The 19381-nt window shown below is 38.7% G+C and overlaps 2 protein-coding genes across 3 annotated transcripts in view; one reads left to right on the top strand and one right to left on the bottom strand.

The window, feature by feature from the left end:
- The window catches only part of LOC5564163 (signal peptide peptidase-like 3), a 221800-nt gene that overhangs the window by 19042 nt on the left and 183377 nt on the right, over positions 1 to 19381 (bottom strand). The window lies entirely within an intron of this gene.
- On the top strand, positions 139 to 15544 carry LOC5564172 (solute carrier family 25 member 44). The gene is made up of 2 exons (XM_011494922.2): positions 139 to 1293; positions 14389 to 15544. Exons 1-2 carry the CDS (start codon positions 1153 to 1155, stop codon positions 15202 to 15204), a joined length of 957 nt encoding a protein of 318 aa, XP_011493224.1. The 5' UTR covers positions 139 to 1152; the 3' UTR covers positions 15205 to 15544.

Below are 19381 nucleotides of genomic sequence, written 5' to 3'. Positions count from 1 at the left end.
CGCATACACAAAACACCCGAGGCACACGCACACCAAGTCATACTCTTTTTGACAGCCAGCAGTGAAGTGAATGCAGAATCCACCTCCCACTCACTGGTGCGATGTATCGTGTGCTGGGTGGAGGATAGATAGATCATCAGTCACCCGACCGACCGACCCAACCAAAGAACAAATACGAGTGGAAGTGGTGGAATCGATGGTTAGTGTGGCGCCGAAGCAGCAGGAATTTCATCATCATTCACCATCCACAAGCTCTAAAATTTTCTACTTCGCTTCTCATCGGTCGTGACCAGTTTCTGTTCGCATAAAGACGTAGTGTTTGGAGTTTGTAGAATAAAAAAGTGCAAAACTGGGACAGTTTTCTTGTTGCGGAAAACGTTTTTTGCTTGAGTCAGCACTTGGTGTATAAAGGAAAACACCCCATCGGGGGACGGCCCTAGTCTTGATCTGGACACGAACTGATGGATTCTCAGTATAATGGCAAATGTGTAGTAGCAGAGTAAAGGTGGATAGATTTCTATTTTTTGGAAAATTTCCCACACTACCCTTCCTCCCCCTGATGACGTCTACAAGGGGGTGAGGCGATCTAAGGGGTTTCAAGGTGAGCCACAAGTCAGTCCTCTTGTCAGTAGCTTCCGTGAGGGTGAGACGGCTTCATCTCTCAGCTGAGCACTTCAAGAGAATCGGTTCTGTGTTTGTCTGGTGCTGCGGTATCATCATCCAGTTACATAAACATCGCGGTTCGGATTGGCCGTTCGCGGAGCCATTTGGAAGTCCGGAGACAGAGCCAACGTTTCCCTTCGAAGAATAGTGCGTTGAATGACTTTACGGCCAGTCTCAGGGTCACGCATAGCTGTAGTGCTCAGAAGAAAGAAGTTCAAGCTGATGCAAAGCTGACGAAACGAATAGATAAGCTGTTATCTGAGGCGAACACAAAAGACCATCGTCGGTGACGCAAAAAAAAAATTGGTCACAAAGTTCACCTCGTGCAAAGGTCCGACGACCGTCTGTTGAAACCCTTTGGACATAATCCTCTCGGGGGAAACAATGAACCACCGGAAACAGGAGGCGTGACGTCAGTCGGAAATTCGAAACTACATTGGAATTGGAAATCTCTTTTAGGGACACGGAGACACACTACTTCTTAGGAAGATGGAGAGCGGCGAGGCCTTTATCAAGACCATCGAGTGGGACATGATGGACAAGAAGAAGTTCTTCCCGCTGTCGATGCTGAGTTCTTTTTCGGTGCGCTGCGCGTTGTTTCCGCTGACCGTGATCAAAACACAACTACAGGTATGACCTCATATGCTATAGGCATAGCTAGACTTAGCTAAACTAGACAAGAATGCAAATAGGGGGGCCTGTCGCCAGGGGAAAGCTTCAATTGCATTTGCAAGTTCAACTAACTCATAGAGGTACGAGTTTCATTTGTTTGCCCCCTTGGATACAGCGTCAGCTGTGTGCTGCGTGAGATGTTGTTTTGCAATGATGAAGGTCGTTCTTTTTGGGAATGTATTTATTCTTATCTTCAATGAACTGATGCTCTTCTATCAATGTTGAAAATTGTAAACCTTATCAAAGCAATTTGAAAAAAAAATATGCTTTTAGAACGATTTACGCATTGTTTTGCAAAAGTAATAAATATTGTTACAGATTCCTACAAGTTCATTGCTGTATACGTTGAAACATAATTTCAGTATACAAAGCTTATCTCTCAATCAGCTTTATACATTACGTTATATACGACATGCTGCATCGTGCATGTTTGGTTGATAATGACCATAATGCTCAATCAATGTAAAACAAGTTGTGATAATTTTAAACATTTGTCTGTAGATGGCCGGTCATATTCAAACCAGTAACTTACTACCGTGGGGCAAGTGGATAAATGGTAAATTTCTTAGGAGATCTACTGAATTCTTGGACAAATTCATTAGGGATTCCGTTTGCAGGAATTCAGGAGTTACAATGTACATATGCACATTAGACTGATGCAAATTTTGAAGTTTTTGCTCCCCTATGCTTAAACGATGTCAATTATGATGAAAATGATCCTCCTAAAATTTGAAGTGATTCTGAAGAAATTTGGTTGTGCACACGCTATTTGAAGTTCATTTGGAGATTACTATGGAAAACGCCAATCTTTTGTGTTCAGTCCTCTAACACGTCATCATAATATTTTAGGTAAAAGTGAACATACTCATCCTATGTGAAAACTTCCCAGCTACAACTTTGTCGAAGAACACATTTTAGTGGGACGTAAGGATTATTTGTTATTATTGATAACAAAGTCCAAATCGTGCTGAGATGATCATTCGATTACTTTCAGAGCAACACTGCTTTTTTGCTGTAGAACATAGTAGCCTGGATTACTTTGATCTATGCTTCCCGCCATGAGCATCGCTGTTGCCTGCCGAACAGTTGGTGAAGCATGCTACATGCAAACCAACTTTATGATGGAGAATAACAATTTATCGTGAGGTCCAATCAAAAAGTGGTCTTTGGCAATGTTGTAGCTGGGAAGTTTTCACATAAGATGAGTGTGTTCACTTTTACCTAAAATATTATGATGACGTGTTAGAGGGCTGAACACAGAAGATTGGCGTTTTCCATAGTAATCTCCATATAAACTTCAAATGGCGTGTGCACAGTCAAATTTCTTCCGAATCACTTCAAACTTTGGGAGGATGCTATTTACCATAATTAAAATCGTTTAAGCATAGGGGAGCAAACATTTCAAAATTTGCATCATTCTAATGCACATACAACGTTAATATAATTTTAAAACCTCTCTGAACTTTCCATAAATTCTAAGAGCTGGACGATCTTTGAGATATTTAATCAAATATAAAAAATAAATGTAAACTGTTCAAAACGTGTTGGAAATTCAAGTGCTTTGAGCTACAAATGTTCTATAAATTTAATGAAAAATAATTCACCAAAAATTTAGAATTTTGTATCAGAAATAAAAAAGAAAATATCAAGTCGCCGGATGCTGTTGTAATATGATTTTTAATTTTTCGGGTATCCGTGAAAAATCCAGGAACCGTAAAATTGATTTCGAATGGACACGCTGATCAAGACGCCCTTGGCGAACCTTCATTTGTGCACCCGTGGTCAAAGTCAAAGTTTGCCTTAATAATTCTCACTAGAAAATTCAAAAAGAATGTTTTTTTCAATAAGGAAGGAAAACATCTTCTTAATCCTTAAAAGTATCAAGGTCACGCTAAAACTTAAATGACTATAGTATACTTTAAACTGTTGATTAAAGTTCTGCAAGAAGTTTAGCATTTTTAGACTTTAAAATAAAGGTTCATGAAAAACAATGTGACTAAAAATTAACGTTCAGAAACTACCAAAAACTGTATCTGAAAATTTCAATTAAATTTATTGAAAAATAGTGTTGATATTATTGAAGAAATTCCTTAAGGGGACAGGATCCGTCATTGATTTCAAAATTTTCAGTAGCAAATTTTTAGTTCAAAATTAAGACACTTTAAAGGAAAATGCGTTCACTGTATTGTAGTATCCAACCAAAACACAGTGACCACAATTTCAAGTTTTGAGCAGAAAAACTGCTTTTGAAGTTTCGATGATGACGATGATTACGATGACGGAGCGTTGAACGTTAAGACATTGTTGAATTATAAATTGTTGGTAAATTTTTAATTAGGTATACATTTTTAATTTATTGATTTGAAATCTTTGGCTGTGTAGTGCACCAAGTGCACCTTAGGACGAAACGCTACTGCCTAGTTGTAACGTTTGCGCACAGACAAACAAATGTAACTGCTAGAACAATTATCAATTCAAAACATAGTCTCGCGAACATTAACGCCCAATGCTAAAACCACTGTGTTTGGACAACCGTTAGTGCGTAAACATCAAACTCGAACAAAAGTGATGCGATCGCCACGAGTGGCCCGTCGGCCAACTACCAAGTATTAGCATTGAGCGCTATTCTGCTGTACGATGAAAATAATTCGAGCGTTACGTCTGTTTGTCTGTGATTCGCGCTTACAAAGCAAAGCCATGCTGAAGCCGTCTGAGTTCGATTCCCGGTCGGTCAAAAATCCTTTCGTAATGGAACATTGTTTGTCCCCGGTCATAGATTATCATCGTACCTGCCACTCGATATACGAATGCGAAAATGGCAACTTTGGCAAAGAAAGCTCTCAGTTAAATAACTGCGGAAATGTTGGGACAGTTTACCAAGAAGAAGAAGAATATCATAATGTTTAACCAATAACATCACGGGACTGCTCGTATTTGAGCATACGTCAATATTTTTTCATCCATCCAATCGAAAAAAAAAACGTATTATTGATCTAGGGTGGGTGTACTCTTAGTAAACCCATTAGTGGCATTTTACGGCTGTAAGCAGCTGTTAAGCTAGAAACCGTTGATTAAAACTCGAGTTTGTCCAAAATATATCGTAATAATTGTGTCTGCTTAATTTTAGCGAAAACAGCTCACGCTATGCCTAAACAAGCAGATTATACAAATCGAATGTACCTCGGATTTTTCCCGCTAGATATCAGTATTTGATCTATAATTTCATAATCAGAAGGTTACAAAATGTTCTATCGGTGAATTTTTTCCCATACAGTTGTATGGGCTGAAATGTGTAGAAAAACGTGATTTTCATAGTCTGTATATGGAAAAATAGCAAAAATGTGGAAAAAATCAAAATTTCACCAATGGAATATTTTAAAACCTTCCGATTATGAAAATATAACCCAATTACTGAACTCTAGTGGAAAAAAATCCGAGGTACATTCGATTTGCATAATCTGCTGGTTTAGACATAGCGTGCAGCTTTTTGCGGTATCTGTATATCTCTATACAAATTAAAATTTCAATAGCGCTAAATGTAATTAGTAGAAACATTTTAAGTATTATTAAAAGACTGTTTTATGACATTACTTTGTGTCATTGATACATTTATTCATTCAAACAAAAGATTTATATTTATCTTTGCTCTGTTTCATGTTTGAAAAATCATGAAAACGAAATGAAAATAGGTAAAACGCGTTAAAATACTAAGAAACAAGAAGATCCCAGTGATGCAAGCTTTTAAAATTGCATCGGATTGGTGAATGTTAGTGGAAAATCTATTTACAAGATATTAAAATTGTAGGGTATATTTGAGTTAACAAATTCACTTCATATTTAGCGACTGGTGGTCTCAAATGAAAAACACTAGTCTATTTACATTAACATTTCAAATTATGACGGAAATGAAGACTTAACTGGCAAAAAAATCATTCGATTCATTGATTTGTTTTCGGGTCGTGACATAAAGTAATCAATTTGCTTGTTTCACATATGTCCAATGTCACACAAACTAACAATACCGTGCGGTGTCATTAACGCGGTGAGATCATAATTTAAATGCTCGAATATTGTGTGACATTGAATGCATACTAAATGTGTAATAAAATATATGTTTTTACCGCAATAATAGGACAAAGTAAGAGCTTCAAATTTACATTGAAAAAATGTCAATTTCATTTCAAAATTAACGTTTTAACTTCACTATACTCCAGATAAGGGATAGTTTCAACACTTCGCACCGCAAAATACGATAAAATTTAAGTTTTTGGTACTGAAATACGATTTGAATTTAAACCGTGCTCCATGGACACCCTGCAAGCTTTTATACTACGCAAAACAATACCTCTGGCATTATTTTTTCGTTTTTATGTAAATAGGGGTAGGCGGGGCAATATGAACCACCTTTGATTAGAGCATGCAAAACATATTCTGACCACGAACACATTAGCACTTCATAAAGGATGCTTCAATTAGCCACCACCGTGAACCGTACGAAAATTTTCAGCCCTTGGCTGGTTCATCTCCGCAAAAGCATTAAGGTATTACCGTATTTTAACTTTAATTCAACGAGAGCTATGCAGCATTGCTTTTATTCTACAATATGCGTGCAATAATGCTTTAATTATATTTTATGAATGCAATGTAGCATTGCTTTATTGTAGCAATGAAATGTGAAATAATGGGTGATAGGTCACCGCTCAATGCTTCATTGCATCATCTTTCTCAATGCTACATAGCAACAAAAACAGCAAGACTTCAATAATGCTGTATTTATCGTTAACCCTTCCCTCACTCAGGCAAATAGATTATAGAAATACTTAAATATCCCTTATGAAAACTCGGCACAAGAAATCTGGTTGAAATTCGTAGGTTTGTCTTATAAAAAACAGAATTTGAAAACAAAAAAAAATGCAACAACCTGGAATTGAACCAAAAACCTTACGATTGGTAGGCCCGTGCGTACACCACACGCCTATCGATGACTCAATGTGGCGAGATGCTAAAACGATACATAAAGCGGGCAAATGAGCAACTGGTTTAGCTCCACACAATGAAAACAAAACAAAATCTCAACAGCAAAAATCGACAGCCGCGGTAAACTTGTAAGTGCAACAGTCGTGTCCACCAACTTATTGCGCACTTCACCCCAAATTGGACTATTACAACATTTGAAGAGTGCAGAAAAAGTATGATACAGTGCACGCTTGCAAAGGATCATCTCAACGTATTTGGTGCACTTGTTCCTTGAACCACAAGGAATACATCATCATGATTCGACGTAATCCTGAGCTGCTATCACACTTTGAAGGAGCTTATACACTTGTGACAATCCAACTTGAAGTGAAATCGATAATATTTACCACTGGCAACGAAATGGCGCTGCTTCAAGTTGCACAATTTTCCCGGCCAAGACATGCATCATTCATGGTCCGGAGGATAGGCGCGGCGAGTCATCGAAAACATTTCTCAATTAATTTAGATTCGAATCCCGGCAAAGGAATTAAGAAAAATACACATATGAATATCATACTAAAAACAAAGACAGACAAACGCAACGCAGACACCCAACGATTAAATATTTTTGTGTTTCTATTTTTAATCTCAAAATAATGGTTTCCTTCATGCATTGAATACACGTTAGCTAAAGCTTTTATACGGTACAGACAGTAACTATACTTTAGCAATTGCCATCATACAGCTAGGAAATGTAGCCATATTTAAACTGTAATAGTGCCCTTTTCCACTTTAATACTGCTTTAATGAGACATATAATGCGGCATGACTTTATATGCCATATACTATAGTAGCATACAAAGTGATATTAATGCAAGTATCTTCTTCTTCTTTCTGGCGTTACGTTCCTATTGGGACAGAGCCTGCTTCTCAGCTTAGTGTTCTTATGAGCACTTCCACAGTTATTAACTGAGAGCATACTATGCCAATGACCTTTTTGCTTGCGTATATCGTGTGGCAGGTACGAAGATACTCTATGCCCTGGGAAGTCGAGAAAATTTCCAACTCGAAAAGATCCTCGACCGGTGGGATTCGAACCCACGACCCTCAGCTTGGTCTTGCTGAATAGCTGCGCGTTTACCGCTACGGCTATCTGGGCCCCTAATGCAAGTATATACAGCCTTACTATTACTTGGGGTGTTAATTCCGGAATATCACAAATTTCATAAAAATACACTCATAATCAACGTACGACTATTTTTTTGTTAGCGTCCTAGCCTACGGCTGAAATACATGGGTACGGCAAACAGTAGTGACATAGCTGAAATTTACTCATATTTCAAATCGCATAAAATGTATGAACAATTTAGTAGACTACTTTTCAAATATTGTTACCTATAACTACGTATTTCGGAAGAAAAATATGAGAGAAATTTCTCCCAGAATTTTGTAGACACTTTATTCAAAAATTCATAGAAAAAGATATTTAAAAAACTCATTTGGTAATTAAGTCCCGATTTTACTCAGAGATTACTAAAAGAATGACACAAGTATACCTCCAGAAGTTCTTTCAATAGTTCTACAAACACTCGTCCAAGTTCATTCAAGAAGACAGGGCTTGTAGCGTTTACGTGTTTTAGAAATAGGAGCTTCAAAGGCCTTTTGTCTGAAAAATAGACCAAACAGATACCAAAAAGAGGAGACAGGAATAAGGATTTGACTCCTCAAAGAATCTGCAGCATTTCTCTAAAAATACTTCTTAGACTGTTTTTATTCTTTGTGACATTGCCACAAGTATGACTGCTCGTATTACTGTATATATTTTTTCCTTCGTTTTTTTGTACCTTTAGGCTACCTACTTGCAAAATGTACAGTATTGGACAAAACATTTGCAACTTTTTCGATTTTTCATACAAAATCGTCAACTTTGGTGGCTCAGATCTCAGTTATTTGTGGACCGATTTGAACGAAATTTACTACTAAAATTCCTATTTTGGGAAATTTTTCAAACAATTTCCAAGAAAAATGTCAAAAGTTTTTTTTTATAAATTCTACTAGACATATTGTGATATGTTAACAATCCAGAAGCTTTTTTAAATGAAGTTGTAGAGTAACTTCTGATGAAATTTGTGTACCCTTAATGAGATCCTGCAACAATATCCGAAATAGTTCTTAAATTTTTGTGGAAGGAGGTTTTCTCAGATGAATTGCTAAGATAACATTTTTTGGAAGAATAATTAGAAAAAAAAAGTTGGATTTACTGGAAAAAATGTAAACGAAATTCTTCAAAAACTCTACAATAAATCTTGGAAAATTTTCTTGGAAGAAGTCCGTTAGAAATGTTTGTAAGATCTCCTAAACTAAAAATCTCGCATAACAGTCCCATTCGTATAGGAAATCCTATAGAAGATTGGACTGTTATGCGAGTATGGGCAGTAAAGTAACAAACAAACATATCGTTACAAAAATAGTAGACGAATATCTGGAGGAAATCTTGGAATAGCCCCCGGTAAAAGTTTGATAGTAATTTCTAGGCAAATTACTGGATCTAGTAGCAATGAAGTACTTAAGGATTTCTGGAAAAAAATTCTCTAAGCATCTCATAAAAACGTGATTAATTTCTGGGATTATTGGTTGAGGAATTTTTTGAAGAGATTCTTGAGAGAAAAAATATCTGGAGAAATCACTAGTAGAATTCCTGAAGTTTTCTTCGATTCTTCGAATAGTCGTGGAATAGTCGCTTAAGACTCTCTGAAAACTCAACTGGAAGCTATTGGCGAATAAAAGTTGGGTTATGTTCTCGAAAATTTGGGAATTGAATAAGCTTATTCTGACTTGCTGTCGCCTAAATGGTGTAACATTTGTCAAGGTTCCAATAAAAAAACGTTTTTCCTACATTTGCATCACAATGAAAGTTTTCTGGCAAACGCCAATTTTGAGTTTTCAACATAGATTTTGGAAATTTTAACCTCACCTTTATCCGTCAATATAAGTTTGATTCACTGCAAACAGAACAAGGAAAACATTGATTTTAGAAACCGCTTTGGTTAAAATAGAGACCTCAGACCAATTGCAAATATATCCTTTAGAGATCTGCGTTAAAATAGTGACCAAGTCTCAGGTACTACTTTCTGATTTTTAATGAATTCGGTTCACAGTTCTCCAGAAATGTATCCAGAAATCTTCAATAGATTTTCCTAGGATTTCCTACTGGAAAATCTCTATAATTTCTTCAGCGTATTCCTAGGAATTTAGACACAACATTTTCTTTCAAGATACTGGCAATATAACTATATCTAGCATTTCCTAATGGAATATCCAATTGAACTATGAGGAGAATTTATGTAAAATTAACTCAAGAGATTGTTGGAGGAGTGAGCTGCAGTAGTATACACTGGATGAAATCTCTGTAAGAAATTCCTTGAGAAATTTTATGAGGAAATACTGAACGAATTTATTGAGACATTCTTGAGAAACATATGTAGTAGCCCCTGGAAGATCTTCTGAAGAATTTAATAAATAAACCACTTGAAAACTGGGGCCATGCTGAGGGTCGTGGGTTCGAATCCCGCAGGTCGAGGGACTTTTCGTAAAGGAAATTTTCTCGATTCCCAGGGCATAGAGTATCTTCGTACCTGCCACACGATATACACATGCAAAAATGGTCAATCGGCAAAGAAAGCTCTCAGTTAATAACTGTGGAAGTGCTCATAAGAACACTCTTCTGAGAGCAGGCTTTGTCCCAGTTGGGACGTAACGCCAGAAAGAAGAAGAACTTGAAAACTAGATTAAACGTTTTTTTTTGTAGAATTGCTCGAAATAACCTTTAGAGGAATTCCTGAGGTTTTCCGGGGATTTTCTGAAAGAACCCTTGCTCTCTGGAAATAACTTGAATAAGTATTCATTTTTTAATTATGAGGCTTTAAACTTGAGCCTCATACCTTGAATAATTAATGCAAATCGGATTTAACAGGAAATTAAATTTCTCCAGGAATTCCTGAAAATATCCTTGTCGCAAATTGTGAAGGAATCGTTTGAAAAGCATTGTTAGAAAAAAAAAATGGATTTATTCTTCAAGAATTCCTTTGATAATACCTGGAGGAGTGATCTATCGATTCAGCATCCTCAACCCATACAAGAGATCCAAACCGATAACCGGAAGAATTTTTGGACGAGTCCCTGGGAGAATTGCAGGAGAAATCACTGTAAGATGTAATATATCGAAGCTCTTCCTCAAGGAATCTGTAAAGGAATTCCTAAAGAGCGTATGGAGACGTTGTGTAGGAATCTCTGGAACCTTCAGATTTTTTAGCATAAATATTAGGAACGATCATTCCACGACTTCTTGCAGAAATGCATTTTTTAATAATAAATTGATTTTTTTCAGGAATTAGCACGTTCTTCTGAGATGTCTTGAAAAACTTCTCCTGAGACATCCTGAAAGATTCCAGATACTCTTCATATCAGACTATACGAATATTAGCAGCATTTCTTAAATATTTTTTTGAAGTATGTCTGGAAAAGCTTCACTTAGTAGTTCAAGTATCTAACATCTTTTTTTTCCTTTTGTATAAATTTAAATCCATCTTCAGCCAAAGGTTGCACCGACTGAGCATAATTACATCAGACAAATGTAAAACATGAAATTATTTTGGCTCTGTTATGTCCTATGTAGCGCATGCCTACCAAATAAACGAGATGAGTAAAAGATAATCTTGAAATTTTTAGTTAAAATAAGAAATTTATAATAAAACAATAAAAATAAAAAAATAATTTCTGAAGATATGCCCTCGGAAATGTTACCAGTAATTCTTCCAAGAACCTTCGTTCAGAAGTTCAAAATTCAGGTGGAGTAAAGATGGAAGCGACAAATTTGAGTAGAAATCAGAGCAGAAGTTCCTGGATTTTTTTTTTGCAAACCTGGAGAAATCTTTTGAAACACTTCACGATAAAACATAACAGAATCTCATCTTATATAATCTTAAACTCGCAAAATAAAGGAGAATTTGTTACCATATTTTGATTTATGTCATACCTGGTTCAATTCATTTAATAGAAGTCTAGTATAAGTTTTTTGCCATACCTGGAAAGATAAGAACATAAGGTTAATTAGTAAGGCTTTATATTAATTTGCGTATAAAATAAAACATTTTAGGTAAAATTTGGCTAATCATTTCATGATTTTTTCATTTAAATTTACACATAGTTACTTTGACATCTCATAGATGATTTAGCAAAGATTGTAACAAAAATAACTTCTTAGCGTGTCTCAAGGACCTGACTGCCGTTCTAAGCATATTTGTCTCGTGGTCCATAAGATTCACATAGAACATGGGACAAGTAGGCGTAGAAGGTCAGTGCAGTCTCCATACATAATTCTGTGTTTCTTCTCTGTGTCTTTTATATGGCAAAATACAATTTTTTTGTTGATCACAAAAAAAAAACCTTTTAAGCATCAAAAGTATAGTGAACTATGTTGGTAAGTATTCTTCAACACATGAAGTTTAAATTTTGTGACAACTTTAGCAAACCAATTGCCCTACAAGCTGGCAAACTTGCATGCAAGTTCATAGAAATCGACAAGTTCTTCATTTTAATATCTCAAAAACCTGACTCGAAAACGACTATGGATTTAATTGTAATTGTAATTGTAATTGCTCAATCCACACCCTGGCAGACAATTATCCGCCCATCTAGACACGGGCTGGGTGAGGACCTACCAAGCCTCCCCCGTTAACATGTCCTATACCGTTTAGCACACCGGGATCTTCCACAAGCAGGCGCCGGAATTAAAGCGGTCCCACAAGCTTCAGATACATTAAATAGATATAGTCCCTCTGGCACTAAACCGAATAGCGGCCTTCATATCATCACTAGCACTGCCTATCCCGCACGCCAAACAAAATGCCGGAAGTAGCGTGCCGTGTAGAACATCCGATGTTCTACACAGCACATCACCTCCGACACCATGCTCAACGTACAGCAAAGACATCGCTAATAAAATGCGGAATGCGTCATTCGATTCAGTGCCAGAGGGACTATAAATGTAACGAAGAGGAAATGAAAAGATAGTAGAGATGGTTTGGTTGTTGGATTGCTGAAACGAGAAGAAATAAAGTCATTACGTTAAAACGTGGTTTTTATAGTTGAATAAATGTATCGATAGTTTCTCATCTGTTTCTTTTCCGTGTCGTAGTTGCGTCGATTCTATCCACCTCGAGTTTTGTCGTCTCCGCTCGAGCAATGAGGACCGCGATGAAATGAAAATATAAAAATATGACCATTAGTGTTTATCTATTATTTAATGTGGTTCTCATTTGCTTTTAAATACCTAAGTAACATGTGAACTCTGCCTCTATCAGAAAATTCCAATGAATTATATTTTATTCTCCTGCACTTTCCCTAACACAAAGTATTCCTATTTAGTAAGACATTTACAAGTGCAAAAGCGCAAATAAAAGTGTGGGACCTCATCGAATCATGTTGATGCCCTCAGAGCACTCATTCTTCGATTTGCGAAAAATGAGTCCGCTGAAAACACCGACCCGACTCGACGCAATCGCGCACCTCTACCAACGCCTCCGCACATGTAAAAACTTCTGCGATAAACCTGTGGTGTGAAAGAAATGCGCAATATTATTTTAATTTCAATCCTAACTGCATGACCCGTAGGCTCTATGCGTATGATTGTTCATTATTTTAGCTAAATATACCAGTTATTTCTGTACATCAGAAGAAAAGAAAAACGATTAAGAATATCTTGCAGCGTAAAGTTTAAGTGATCAAATATTAATCCTTTCTTCGAACCTAATTTCATTATACATTGGGTTAAATTTTATCAATTTATACATGTGTATTCGAAGAAAACAAATCACGAGCATTTATTACCTCGCAACACATTCCTAAGTGATCAGATATTTATCATTTTCTACAGCCTAATTTAATAATACCTAACCTACATTGGGTTGTAACAAAAATTTGATCTTGGGATGTTGATTTGCCTCCTAATCATTGTTTCGACAATAGTCACATGCTTACTATCCCTTATGGCAGTGTTGTTGATTCTATTGTCTATCGCTCATCAGTTTCGCGCTACCCGGCAGGGACTTGGTCCTATGTACCCAATACTCTGCTGTGTCTTAACTTCACGCAATACATTATGTAGATGTGTGATACAGTTTGCGGAATATTATGATTTATCACTTCATCCAGATGAAAAATTCTGTTATGGTACCATATTCACATATCAGATAACTCCCACCTGGAACGATGTAATACATCGGAGACATGTAGATTCAGATATATGTAGACGATCTATGCCTAGTTCGGCTCTGATCGACAGGCAATCAGTGTATTCAGTTTTTCAACTAGCTTGAAGCGATGAACGTATCAAGACAAGCTCTCCACTATATCTGCTAGCAATCACCGGTCGTCGATAGACATTTCGGTTCTTTTCTGCTAAAGAAAGACCCGATTGTATGCCAAAGACTATGGCTCATGCTTTTCAATACAGCTGGAAAAACAAGAACTACACCCAGCACCAAATAGTACGTAACTATGAGGCGGACCGGAAGGTTTGATGAGCAATCCCCACCAAAAAAAAACGACTATGGATTTAATAATCCTAAAATAAGTAAATAGCTTAGTGAAAGATTCTTGAGACAAAACACTGTGTTACGCGTATTTGGTAAAGTTTTAAACTGTAATGATTTTTTACTGAATCAACCTGTTCAAACCCTTTTAAAAGATTTTTTTCGCGAATGATGTGGGGATAGGAAAGAAAGGGTTAACATCTTCGATGTAAATTGATATTCGTGCCCAATCAAAATTACAATATTGTTTTGCACAAGATCCCTAATGGAATACTGACATTAGTCTCAACATCATTGAAGGGGGGAAATGCTAAGCGTTTTAGTGTCTCTTGGACAATCCAGTGGACATTCATTGCGCACTTACTTTTCGTTTCAGCTGATTTGATTGAACATAAGAACTGGAATGTCTTCTAAAACTTATTGATAAACATACGAAAATTATTTCATTTAATGATTTCATTTGCTTCCATTGCCTAATGTCTCTTCCATCGTTCTCCACTTCCAGGTCCAATACAAAAACGACGTCTACAAGGGGATGATCGACGCCGGCGTCAAAATTTATCGCCACGAGGGCGTCCCCGGTCTGTACCGGGGGTTCTGGATCTCCTCAGTGCAGATCGTGTCCGGCGTGTTCTACATCAGCACCTACGAGGGGGTGAGGCACCTTCTCAACCAGTACGGCGCTAGTCAACGAACGAAATCTCTGGTGGCGGGTGGAGCGGCCTCCCTGGTGGGCCAAACCATCATCGTGCCCTTCGACGTGATATCGCAGCACGCGATGGTGCTCGGAATGGGAGCGGCGGGTGGCGTGAAAGGCGGAAGCTGTAATCCCTTGGGGATCGACTTCGAGAGGAGCAATAGGTTAAGGATAACGATGGACATTGCCCGGGAGGTGATGCGTCGGGATGGGTTCAAGGGGTTCTACCGGGGGTACGTGGCCAGTCTGATGGCGTACGTTCCTAACTCGGCCATGTGGTGGGCCTTCTACCATTTATACCAGGACGAACTGCTGAGGGTGTGTCCCCCGTGGGTGTCACACCTGTTTGTCCAGTGCGTAGCGGGTAGTTTAGGAGGTTTCACCACAACAGTCATCACCAACCCCTTGGACATTGTGCGAGCGCGGTTACAAGTGCAACGACTAGACTCGATGCAGGTGGCTTTCCGCGAGCTGTGGCACGAGGAACATTTCCACATGTTCTTCAAGGGTCTGACGGCGCGGTTGGTACAATCGGCTGCGTTCTCATTTAGCATTATCTTAGGCTACGAAACGATCAAACGGGTGTCGGTGAACGAGCAGTACCGGCATCTTATAAAGTGGTGATTTGGCAATAGGTCGGCTGGAGATGTGCCGCATGCGTAGCATGGAAGCGGCGGAAAGGAAAAATCCAACCGGCGCAACGATCGGTGGAAGCGATGAATGCAAAAGAATAACAAAAGAATTCTTATGCCATCGTGCACAGTGGGCTCCATTGTGACCAAAACAAAAACGATCGAGACGCCGCAGTTTGCTGTTTAACGCTAGGCTCCAAAGTTGTGTAACGTAACTTACTAGATTATGTATTATGGATTTGAAATTTACGTATGTATATCAAAGTGCGACTCAAATGTTTTAAACACTGACACCTGTTATTTAATAATAAATGTAAATGTTGTAAATCTTATGCTTCTGTGCAATTAATCTTGATTTAAGAATTTCTAGGGATTTATTGTGATGGTCAACAAACTGTAATGTATAGACAACCTAATCAAAAATCGTATACCTTATTGCCTCAGTTTCCTATATTACCTCGCTGAGCGAGGAGTTACAGTCGTTATTTGGTACCGTTACGTTAGTTGTGAATACTGGATACGGGACTATTTTGTGTCTTAACCGCTCAGACAATCAAACATCTCAGTTCTATAATGAATAAGAAAAGCAAATTCGAGGATTTTTTTGCAAATTAAGGGTAAGTTTCACACTCGTTAACAAATCAATTCACCAAGCACTCATAATTGATAGCTACAATTCAACGCAAATTTCAAAATCTGGTAAAAACTAGTTATTTTGAAAACTTTTTCAATCAGCCGTAAGTCAGATGAAAAAATAAACTTAGTTAATCGATCCTACGTGTTTCGCAGACGCTTTATTCTGAACCAATTCGATTTTAACTTTTATAACGTTTAATTTTCGGAATTTCAAAACGACGTATGGTAGTTATTCGACTATTATCGGCAACCAAATTTTAAACGCCAAATACATAGTATTTTTCTATCAAAACACACCAACGAAAATACTCAGCTGGTTCTTCGTTCTGTCAGCTTTTCACTGACGAGATTTCCCAGACTGAACAAATAATTTTACCAGTAATGTCATCAATTCAAATGAACATGCCTCAAAATGCGACTGATTTGAAGCTGTCGAAGAGATTTTCCTGCAGTTCTTACTGGAAAGCTGTCGAAGAGAATGAGGCTGCCGACAATAGTCACGCGGACATGAGATGTTCGAAGCGTTTTAAAAATGTTTCCTAAAAGCTTTCAACAGGTCTATCGATATGAATTGATATAGGATTAAGCAGCGCATACATGTAAACAGACAAACACGTATTTTGTCTGCTGATGTCCAAGAAAATTACAAAAGAAACGCGGCATCGACTTAGACTACCGAGTATACGAATCCCCTAAGTAAGATTTTCAATTTCGCAACCTAACCACCACTTTCACCGCTCTGTTTTATCGCTTAGCTTAGCTTAGACTGACTACACATATCAATGGTTGCTATTCCGTGATTGACCGAAGTCAGTGAAAATGCACAAAGAATCAACTAGAAGTTCGGCGGGGATTGGCCATAATCTTCTTCAGTGTGCATAATTCAGTGCCTCTATTTATACAGGGTCAATAACGGCGCCGGCCACGTCCTTGCAGTCAGGTGGGATTGGAGGAAGGAATGTTAGTGTGTAACCTTTGCTATATGGAGACCGTGTTTACCTCTGCATCTCCACAAAGGTTACTGGGAGGGATGTTTGTTAATGGGGAGGATCGTTGGGTCACAGGATTCACTTTGATAAGCGATTAGACCAAGATAAATTGTTTGACGCGAGCTAAGGATCGAACACTACCAACCTGCTTCGCGAACCGCGCCACTAATAAATCATGCCACGCGAGCGACGCGCGACACGATTGATCCTGCTCACATCACCCGCCCCCGCAGGAGCAAGCGACGCGAGCAAAGGATCAAACACAACTAACCTGCTTCGCGAACCGCGCCACTAATAGATCATGCCACGCGAGCGACGCGCGACACGATTGATCCTGCTCACATCACCCGCCCCCGCAGGAGCAAGTGACGCGAGCAAAGGATCAAACACTACTAACCTGCTTCGCGATCCGCGCCACTAATAGATCATGCCACGCGAGCGACGTGCGACACGATTGATCCTGCGACGCGAGCAAAGGATCAAACACAACTAACCTGCTTCGCGATCCGTGACACTAATAAATCATGCCACGCGAGCGACGCGCGACACGATTGATCCTGCTCACATCACCCGCCCCCGCAGGAGCAAGCGACGCGAGCAAAGGATCAAACACAACTAACCTGCTTCGCGAACCGCGCCACTAATAGATCATGCCACGCGAGCGACGCGCGACACGATTGATCCTGCTCACATCACCCGCCCCCGCGAGAGCAAGCGACGCGAGCAAAGGATCAAACACAACTAACCTGCTTCGCGATCCGCGACACTAATAAATCATGCCACGCGAGCGACGCGCGACACGATTGATCCTGCTCACATCACCCGCCCCCGCAGGAGCAAGTGACGCGAGCAAAGGATCAAACACAACTAACCTGCTTCGCGAACCGCGCCACTAATAGATCATGCCACGCGAGCGACGCGCGACACGATTGATCCTGCTCACATCACCCGCCCCCGCGAGAGCAAGCGACGCGAGCAAAGGATCAAACACAACTAACCTGCTTCGCGATCCGCGACACTAATAGATCATGCCACGCGAGCGACGCGCGACACGATTGATCCTGCTCACATCACCCGCCCCCGCGAGAGCAAGCGACGCGAGCAAAGGATCAAACACAACTAACCTGCTTCGCGAACCGCGCCACTAATAGATCATGCCACGCGAGCGACGCGCGACACGATTGATCCTGCGACGCGAGCAAAGGATCAAACACAACTAACCTGCTTCGCGATCCGCGACACTAATAAATCATGCCACGCGAGCGACGCGCGACACGATTGATCCTGCTCACATCACCCGCCCCCGCAGGAGCAAGCGACGCGAGCAAAGGATCAAACACAACTAACCTGCTTCGCGATCCGCGACACTCCACTTTCACCGCTCTGTTTTATCGAGAGACAAAGTGATTTAACTACGCTCCATGTTAAGTTTGAGGATACACGTAATGTCAAAATGTAGATTTGTTTTCTTCAAACCGTGTTAAAGTTTCTTACGTCGATTACTTCAAACTCGGAGGCGGCATATGGGACCAAATGTGTTCTGTAATGCACTAATTGACCTGAAAACATGTCATCTTTGATCGGTTATGTTTCTTTGAAATTTTAGACAAATTTTCGAAATCAGTAGCAAAGTACCGTAAAATGGGGCGAATAGAATCACTTTCCGACATGTTTGAATGTGTACAACTTAAACCGTGCGGATAAAAAACAATTTTATTAGCCTTAAATATGGGTCGCGTCTTCCTTTGCTAAGACCCCAATTGCTGTTTAAAAATAAAAATTATATCGTACAAAGATTTTTGAAAATGTTGTATGTTTCAATTCACCCCGCAATGGGGTGAATAGAAACACTGTTCAGTAAATATCAATACTTATTTCATTTCAATAGAAAAAAAAAAAACACATTTTTAAGTGCATCTAGAAGAAATATCATCATGTATTTACTTAGTGAAGAAAAAAAATAAATTTTTTAAAATTAAGTTCAATTTTCGATCATTTTTGAAATCAGTAAAAATGGCGGATGTTTCAAGCTATCAAAAATGATTGAGATTTCAATATTTTCTTCTCAATTTTTTAATGATAAATTTAGCAAAATTTTTAATTTGAAAATAGTCTAGCGGTACTCTGTTGCTATTCAACTAATGGGAAAAAAAAGTATTTCAGTAGGTTTTTAAAGGTTATCATTTCATAATATTCACATTTTTAACTGAAGGTCGCTTTGTTTCTATTCGCCCCACTTTTTCTATTCGCCCCGTTTTACGGTAGTGGCTCTCTTTGTGTTTCAATGAGTAACCCACGGACCTCAGAACATAAAAGTTTTTGAAGTCACAGTTTATGAACGTGAATGATTAGTCTGTTTTACAAGACCTGAGTTAGGCAAATTCGGTACAGATTTTAGCAATTAGAATAATATTACCAAAAATTGCAGTACCGCCTCGGCAGAAATCGGCAAATTTTGAAAAATCTCTCTTTGTATCTACAGTCGACTCTCCACTTCTCGATGTTCAATATCTCGATATCTCTCCCTATGTCGATGATTTCTTA

The sequence above is a fragment of the Aedes aegypti genome, chromosome 3, assembly GCF_002204515.2.
Source record: "Aedes aegypti strain LVP_AGWG chromosome 3, AaegL5.0 Primary Assembly, whole genome shotgun sequence".
NCBI lineage: Eukaryota > Metazoa > Arthropoda > Insecta > Diptera > Culicidae > Aedes > Aedes aegypti.
The sequence above is the reverse complement of the archived record's forward strand: the minus strand, read 5'-3'. Positions and strand labels throughout refer to the sequence as shown.